Genomic DNA, 8,481 nt, shown 5'->3' on the forward strand with positions numbered 1-8,481 from the left:
TCTCTTTGGGAACAGGGCTCTGCTGTGGCCTTTCTTGCTCTTGGGGGAGAAAGCCCTTTATAGAATCATAGAACCATTAAGCAATTAAGGTTGGAAAAGACCTCTAAGTCCAACCATTAGCCCAGTTTTTCAACCCAAGTCCACCACCATGTCTCAAAGCACCACATCTGAACATCTTTTAAATCCCTCCAGGGATGGTGACTGCACCGCTTCCCCTGTTCCATTGCCTGTCCACCCTTTCAGTGAAGAAATTTCTCCTAATATCCCACCTAAACCTCCCCTGGTGATTTCCCTCTTGTCCAGCCCTTTTTCCTTGGGAAAAGAGATCAATTCCCTACTGTCTACACCCTCCTGTCAGGGAGCTGTGTTGAGGGAGAAGGTATTCCCTGAGCCTCCTCTTCTCCAGGCTGAACATCTTTGTACTGCTTTTCTATCCACCTTTTGGGGGAAAAAAAAAAAAAAAGGCACAGAGAGTAACCCTTATAGAGGTAAGTGTTCACAAGAAGTCTGATAATTTAGCATTAAGCAGGAAAGCTACAGTTCCCCCAGCATCAGGCTTAGACTGGTGGGGTCACACCTTGAGTCTTGTGTCCAGCTCTGGGCTCCTCAATTTAGGAATGACATGAGGGGCTGGAGGTGTCCAGGGAAGGGGATGGAGCTGGGGAAGGGTCTGGAGCCCCAGGAGAGGCTGAGGGAGCTGGGAAAGGAGCTCAGCCTGGAGCAAAGGGGATCAGGGGGACCTTGTGGCTCTGCACAACTGCTGACAGGAGGGGACAGCCGGGGGGTCAGGCTGTGCTCCAGGGAACAGGGACAGGAGGAGAGGACACGGTCTAAGCTGCGCCAGGGGAGGTTTAGGTTGGACATTAGGAAGAATTCCTTCCCAGAAAGGGCGGTCAGACACTGGAATGCGCTGCGCAGGCCGGTGGAGTCACCGCGCCCAGAGGTGTGTAAGCAAACACTGAACATGCCTCTCAGTGCCATGATCTGGTTGATATGATGGTGTTCGGTCATGGGTCGGGCTCGATGATCTCCGAGGTCTTTTCCAACCGAATTAACTTGGTGATCCTCTGCCCCGGCCGGCACTGAGACACTGAGGCACGGCGGCCCCGCTCGCGGCAAGGCACCGCCCGGGCCGAGCTCGGCTCCAGCACCCGCTCTGCATTCAGCAGCACGAAACAAGCCCGTTCGCCTCGGGGCGGCTTCGGGGCAGTGGGTCCCCAAGCCCAGCTTAGGCGGCGGCGGCGAGGGCACAAACACCGCTCCCTCACGGGCGGCGGTGAGGGCAGACACCCCTTCCCTCCCAGGCGGCGGTGAGGGCACAAACACCTCGCCCTCACGGGCAGCGGCAAGGGCAGATACTCCTTCCCTCGCGGGCGGCGGCGCGGCCGCCATGTTGGGGCGGGCGGGGGCGGGCAAGCCGCGGTGTCACGTCAGTTCCGCGCGCGCTTCGCGGCCATCGCGGCGGGGCAGGCCGGGTCAGCTGCGGCCGGGTCAGCTCTGCTCCGTCCCGTTCCGTTCCGTCTCCCCGCTGTGCTCTGCCCGCTGTGCTCTGCCCGCTGTCTGTCTCTCCGCGCTCCCGGGAAGCCGCTGTGCGCAAGCAGGAATGGATTTGGCCCGCGGAGGGTGGGCCCGGGACGCGGCAGTGCCCCCCGCGCGGCCTGTGGCGGGCGCGGCCCCCGGCGCCGTGGATCCTCTGCTCAGCCTGGTGCACTCCGTCTGCTCGGGCGTGTCGGGCTCCGAGCTCTCCGCCGTCAAGTTCCTCTGCCTCGACAAAGTTCCGAAGCGAAAGCTTGAGGCGGCGCAAAGCGCCCTGGAGCTGTGCGTTATCCTGATGGAGAGGCAGGTGATCACCAGAGAGGACCTGGGGTTCCTGAAAATGCTGCTGCAGCACATCGGTAGAGACGATTTGGTGGCACAGGTGACGCAGTTCGAAGAGGAAGGACCTCATGCTCCTGATGATCAGCCAGACGCGCATGAAAAACGTAGGGGAATTATAATATATGTATTTAGTTATATGTAGTTATATCCTCCGTGTATATCCCTCCCCAGCAACCCCAGTAAGTATGTATGCAAATGGCTTTCCGGGCTGAAAATTTCTTCCCTCTTTTTATCTTTCTTTTATCTTTTGGGATTCCAAGTCTACCCGGTGGCTTCTTTAGAACTCTAACTATGTGCAGTACAAGAGTGGTAGCTTTTTGCCGAAACAAAACCAAAACAACCACCAACTTTTAAACGTTTTCTTACATTGCTGAGTAACTCCGTGACTAACTTGATCTGCTTCTGCTGTTTCAGGTCTCCTGGAGGCAGCTTGTGTTGTCATATGTGACAATATTGGGAGAGAGTGGAAGAAGCTGATGCGAGAACTTAGAATGCCTGAAGTGAAACTGGACAGGATAGAGACAGCCCATCCAAACGATTTGTATGAACGGGTCGTTCAGGGACTTCGGGAGTGGCAGAAAGGGAAGGGGAAGGATGCAAAGGTGGCTGATTTAATAAAAGCCCTCCGGCACTGCAACCTGAATTTGGTGGCAGACATGGTTGAAGACAGGATCTCGGAGCTGAACACTGGAACCACATGAAATCAGTGTAAAGATATAAATGAAGTAAGTCAAAGTGCCTTCTTCTCCTCTGAATCAAAATAAATATGACTGGTAGTTTATCATGCCATTAATTTATGTGCCTGAATAAATTAATCTGTGCTCAGATAAAAATTGACATGAAATCAGATTCCTTGCAGGGACCAATTTGTAGTTTGATGCTTCCTTCAAGAGAACTTAACTTTTACGAGACCTGAACTCCATTTTGTAGAAATGCTCACACTTTTGTTCTGCCACCCACCTGGAAAGATTTGCTTTGCTGCAGGCACTTTTCAGACATCTCTGGAAGTACATCCATGGGACACTTCTGAGGCAATTGGAATCTAAAATTTCATGGGAAGGTTGGAATTTTAATTTTTTATTTTGTGGCCTTTTATAATGTAACATGAAAGGAAGAACGAGTAAACCTCTCAGCTGGGTGCTGGCTTTTCTTTTGGAGTAGTGTAAGATAATATCTTACGTGATTTGTCAAATATATTTGCTCTCTATGAAAGGATATTAAGACAATTGTAACCTCAGACCCCAAGACTGCAGTGCAAGAGGGACATTAAATATTGTGGTGCCTCTTTCTTGGCAAAAATATGTGCCTGGGTTTGAAAACTAAATCAAATGTCTGCACCAAGTGCCTTCAGCATCCTGACAGGAGTGTGCTCCTGAAATTATCCAAGACTGTGGGTCTCACAGATGTTTACAGCAGCCTCTTTTCAAAGCTGTGAATGCTTTGGGATGCCTTGCTGGGAATCCTTCCATGACCTCTGTCACAGAGGCTGCTGGTGCTTGCTGGAAGGTGAGCCTCTCACCGAGGGAACAGGATTTGGAAACAAGACCAGATTCAACTCTCAGCTTTAATCTGGAGCAAACTTCAATCAGTGGCCTTCACACCTGACCAAAGGCTGGAGAAATTGCACAATCCAGGACATTCAGGGCTGTAGAGGCCTCTGGGAGGAGAATCCTCTCAAGTCCTTATCACTTGAACAGCTGTAGGATTGTGTGTTTCTGCAGTCATCCTCCCACGCGCCTGGCTAGATACTTGAAGAGGCTTCTTTGTTGCTGCTGCACCTGTGGGACTTCCAGCTCATCCCAAGTTGTTTTTATGTGGTGCCGTTGCTGTGAAGGCCAGGTGTCAGCACATGTCCTGTCACTGCTCTGCAGAAACGTTGGGACATTGGCAGTTTTCAGGTTTTCATTTCACTTGGTGCCTTTCTCCAACAGTGACACTTGAATGCTTAATTGTATTAATTAATGGAAACTGCTGTAAGTTCACACACGACCAAAAAATCTTTTCATTCAGGGCTTTTTTTCCCCTTAAATGATTCTTTGCATTCCTAGAAGTGCTCAAGGCGAGGTTGGATGGGACTTGGAGCAACCTGGTCGAGTGGAAGGTGTCCCTGGTTGGAACTGGATGAGCTTTAAGGTCCCTTCCAGCCCAAACCATTCCAGGATTGTGAGGTGATTCTCAGTATCTTTCCAGTTGTGGTCTATTAAGTATCAGTGAGTGTATCTGAGCAAAGGGTAATCCAGGAGTTCCCCCCTGTCTGCCCTTTGGGCAGGCAGAGTTCTCCAAGTTCTTATTCCCTTTATTTGTATCAGTTGTCAATCCCAGACTCCCAGCAGGAGATGCTGAGCTTCACGTGAATGAGCAGCTCAGGTGTTTTGGAGATTTTTGTTTAACAGACACCAACAGTATCCTTTCTGCAGTACCTAAAGGAAAGGATTGCTCCAGGAGTTTTTCCTTCCTGCCTCTGAGCAATAACTGGGACACAGCAGAGGAGTGGAGTGAGCAGGATGAGTTATGTGAGTGCTGAAACAGCTCTGCAACAGCTCCCAGTTCAATCTCTCTGCTAAAGTGCTTTTCTTACCCACTTTTAATAAATCTGCTTCAGAGGGGATTTACGTGGAATATGAAGAGTATACTCCTTACTGCATATAACCAGGATATTGTAGGAATCAGTTGGAATAACATGTTAGTTGTAGCCAAGTACTCACCAGCTACAAGAAATAGTCTGCTTCCGATTGGATTAAGATAAAAGAAGATAAAAAAGATAAAATAAAAACCTCTGATTTCTTTAAGGATTTTGTACATCCTTTCACTGTGTATGAAAGCAATGACCTAGACTGCATCAATCTGTGCAGTACCTCAGGGCCAATTAAGACTGTTTTTAAAAGAGATTAAACTGTTGTTTAAATGAGAGTAGAATCAACTGAAACGAAGGGAACAAAACTTATTGGGAGGAGGGATAAAGGAAAAGAGTGCAATTTGTAAGGGAATGTTTCTGATCCAGTTGACAATCTTTTATTTTCAAATTAAATACCTTGAACTCAATATACACATTTTTATAGCTGGAACTCAAGTTTTATATTGTATAATTTTGTGCATATTTCATTAAAAATAATTCTTTAAAAACCAAAATAAATGGGATTTGGTTCTTTTTTTTTGTTTGTTTGTTTGATGGGATTACTGTCTGCAATGAGATCTGTCATTGAGAGAAGGTGAATGTTAAGGACACTTTGAAAGCAAGGAGTGGTGCTAAGCAGGCATTGTGTTACCTGTGCCCTTCTTGGGACATTAAAGAAAAACAGCAAAGTGTTTTGTCATTGAGTTTCTCAGAAGTGCTAAACAGGCTCCAGTTTTCCAGCAGCAGCAGCATTTGAATGCTGTCACTCAGGGAGGTGTAAGGAAAAAAAGACTCAGCCAGCCCTCAGGAGCCTAAAACAGTCCCAGTGTGCTTGGGAGACAGGCTGCCTGTGGGTAGGTTTCCTTCTCTTTTCCCCTGCTGTGGTAAGGATGTTATATTTGTTTTATGATTAATTAAAAGCACAGCTTCTAGTTGAGTCTAGGCTTGGTCAGGCTTTTAGAGGACGTGCTCAGAATTGGATTGACAGAGGCTTGGGTGCTCTGTGGAGTGTCAGCCTGCACTTAGAGCTGTGAATGAGTAAGACAAATAACTTAATTACCCATTTTATCAAATCCTTTAGGATGTTCTGCAAGAGTATCTGCCTGTGAGGAATTACTCAAACCTTTCCCTTTTGGTCTCCTGAGAGTCATCTTTCCTCACAGCCTTGAGAAAACAGCACATCAAAACGTGGAGAGTTAAAAGTGCCATCTCGGGAGAATTCTCATCTTGGAGGATTGTTTTTCCATGTCACTTCTCAGTCCCTTTCAGCACTTGCTTGCCATTTCCTATTATTTTTGAAGATATCAATTATAGTTACATATTGAGGTGGTTTTCCTTTTTTTTTTTTTAATTGCATTTTCATTGCTGAGCTAAAGGAAGTTTTCCAGACCATTAATTAAAAATCCTCTTACACAAATTGGTTGTTGTGAACATTTCAAATGCAATGCTTTGGTTTCCTTTTCTCCATTCTCCACACACAGGCAGCTGCATTTCCTCCAGCCTTTGTTTCATTCCTGAAATAATTGTCTCCTTTCTGAAATCTAATTGCTTCATTTAATTGTCTAATGCAGAAAGCTCAGTAACACAGACTGTGTCTCCAAGATCTCTCTGGTGCTCAGCATGTTCTTAATTCAGGCTTCTTGGCTGAGTATTTTTCAATTCAAATTTATTTCTAATCACTGCCTTGTTCTCCTCGTTCCCTGTATGAATCACCTATGTCCTTAAAATATGTTCCAGCACAAATATTTTTATAGGTTGTTTTCCCTCTTTGATTTATTGCTTTTCTCTGCCAGTGTTTTGATGCACTGGTGGAATTAAGAGAAATTAGTTCACCGTTTCAACCATAAAAATGGGAATTGTGGGGGTGAGCTGAGGTGTAGGGGAAGGAGTTGTGGGTAGAGGTTCAGGAACTTTGGAAGAATCTTTGTTCTAATAAAAAATGTCACAGCTGAGGATTGCTTCACATGAAGAGGGTGTTGCAATGTCTCCTGGGAACTGTAGGTCCGGGGAGAAGGAAGCAGAGCTTTACTCAGCTGCTGGGAAAGGCAGGGTCATGCAGGTTTCTGCGTGGGAATCTGCGTGGAACCAACTTGGAGGCACTCTTAAGCATTAAATATTCCCATCCACAGAGCCATTCCTGCTCCTGCCTCATTCCTGAGAGCATTACACATGCCTTTCTTAAAGCAGGCTGAAGTGAAAACAACAGGCTCCTTCTTGTGAAGCATGATGTAATAGACACTATTAAAATACCTGAAGCTGGCCATCCTGATTGAGTTGGAATTTGATAATTTCTGAGATTTGATCAGTTTTGGAAGCTGAAAGCCTTTTCATTGGTTTCCAGGTGCTCTGTGTGTACAGCTCCTGCATGGATGGCAACTTTCCTTTCCTTTCCTTTCCTTTCCTTTCCTTTCCTTTCCTTTCCTTTCCTTTCCTTTCCTTTCCTTTCCTTTCCTTTCCTTTCCTTTCCTTTCCTTTCCTTTCCTTTCCTTTCCTTTCCTTTCCTTTCCTTTCCTTCCTTCCTTCCTTCCTTCCTTCCTTCCTTCTTCCTTTTTTTTTCCTTTCCTTTCCTTTCCTTTCCTTTCCTTTCCTTTCCTTTCCTTTCCCCTTTCCTTTCCCCTTTCCTTTCCCCTTTCCTTTCCCCTTTCCTTTCCCCTTTCCTTTCCCCTTTCCCTTTCCTTTCCTTTCCTTTCCTTTCCTTTCCTTTCCTTTCCTTTCCTTTCCTTTCCTTTCCTTTCCTTTCCTTTCCTTTCCTTTCCTTTCCTTTCCTTTCCTTTCCTTTCCTTTCCTTTCCTTTCCTTTCCCTGTGTTTAAGGCAGATCCCAGCACTCCAGGCAGCTCTTGTAGAGAAGGGAGGGGTTTTGTGTGTGTTCTCTACTGTATAAAAAATAACAACTCTAAGAGAGATCTTGAGACATCTCCTGTACAATGTAATAAAAGAAGTGCCTTTGCCAAGGAAAGCAGCTTAACATCAACTTTGTATCTCTGCCGAATGCTTCAAAAAGTTGTCAAACTGGTATTTTTTATTTACTACGTAGTGTTGAAGCCTTCAGAGCAGGCTCTGGTGCTGTGTGAAGTTACACAGACATAGAACTGGACCATTGTCATGGGAGATGTAAAAAAGCACCCAACCGGGATTTTCTGTGGGAGGTGTTTTATTTACAGGTGAGCCTGGCTTTAGAGAACTACAGAAAGCAATAATCTTGCCATTTAGAATGCTTATGATTTTTGTAATGTTTTCTTTTCCATGTCTTAATTCTACTATTCCTATCGATCCCAGCAGGAATATTAACTTTAAAAAAATTATTTGCAGAATTTAATCTGCGCAGTTCTTATTGTGGTCTGACTTTTAAAAGGGTTGTAGCAGCTATTCTGCAAAATAGCTGTGGCAAAAGTTTGTCCAAAGGGATGTATAAAGATTAAACTTCTGTACAAAAGTTGGTGATCTTTGTATGCAAACCTGGTACTAGATTTTATAGACAGTGAGAATATAAAGCGTGAGAAAGGTTTGACATAAAAATGAAACTATAAAACTGTTCTTGCCATTAATGTCTGTATGTGAACAATTGAGCTAAATCTTATCTTTGTTTCCCTCCCAGTCCTCTCCTGAGAGGTGCTTTCTGTCACTCCCAGGCATATTGCCAAAGTGGGAACAAAAATTGCCGAGAAAATGTGAATTAAAAGGGTGCAGCACTGGCAGGTCTGTGCCTCACATCCCACATTGTTTAATTTATGTTGTGCTCAGTGTAAGCAGAATTTATTCACAGTTTCTTGGCTGTGAAGTCCCTAACGTGGGAAAGCTGGGATAGCCTGAATTCCCCCCAAAGCCAGGGTTGCCATGGCAGCCAGAGTGCACGGCAGTCCACAGGGCATGTGGCTGCAGCTCTGCCTCCTGGCCAGCCCACCATCGTGCTGGGAAGCTCTTACTAATTATAGTGCCATTTGCTGTAGTCTCAGCCAGTGACCATGTCAGAAATCCGAGGGCAGGAATG

General features: G+C 45.9%; 1 protein-coding gene across 1 annotated transcript; it reads left to right on the forward strand.

The window, feature by feature from the left end:
- The first annotated feature begins 1,193 nt into the window (after positions 1-1,193).
- Positions 1,194-5,011, forward strand: FADD (Fas associated via death domain). Its single transcript, XM_085063332.1, has 2 exons — positions 1,194-1,982; positions 2,293-5,011. Exons 1-2 carry the CDS (start codon positions 1,391-1,393, stop codon positions 2,577-2,579), a joined length of 879 nt encoding a protein of 292 aa, XP_084919458.1. The 5' UTR covers positions 1,194-1,390; the 3' UTR covers positions 2,580-5,011.
- Positions 5,012-8,481: the final 3,470 nt, after the last annotated feature.

The sequence above is a fragment of the Lichenostomus cassidix genome, chromosome 5 (genome assembly GCF_008360975.1).
Source record: "Lichenostomus cassidix isolate B80296 chromosome 5, HeHo_3.0, whole genome shotgun sequence".
Taxonomy (NCBI): domain Eukaryota; kingdom Metazoa; phylum Chordata; class Aves; order Passeriformes; family Meliphagidae; genus Lichenostomus; species Lichenostomus cassidix.

Excerpts from the sequence above, each read along its gene's own strand:
- FADD (XM_085063332.1), top strand. The coding sequence starts at position 1,391 with ATGTTGGGGCGGGCGGGGGCGGGCAAGCCGCGGTGTCACGTCAGTTCC. Across the intron at positions 1,983-2,292 it reads GCCAGACGCGCATGAAAAAC|GTCTCCTGGAGGCAGCTTGT; the intron begins GTAGGGGAATTA and ends CTGCTGTTTCAG.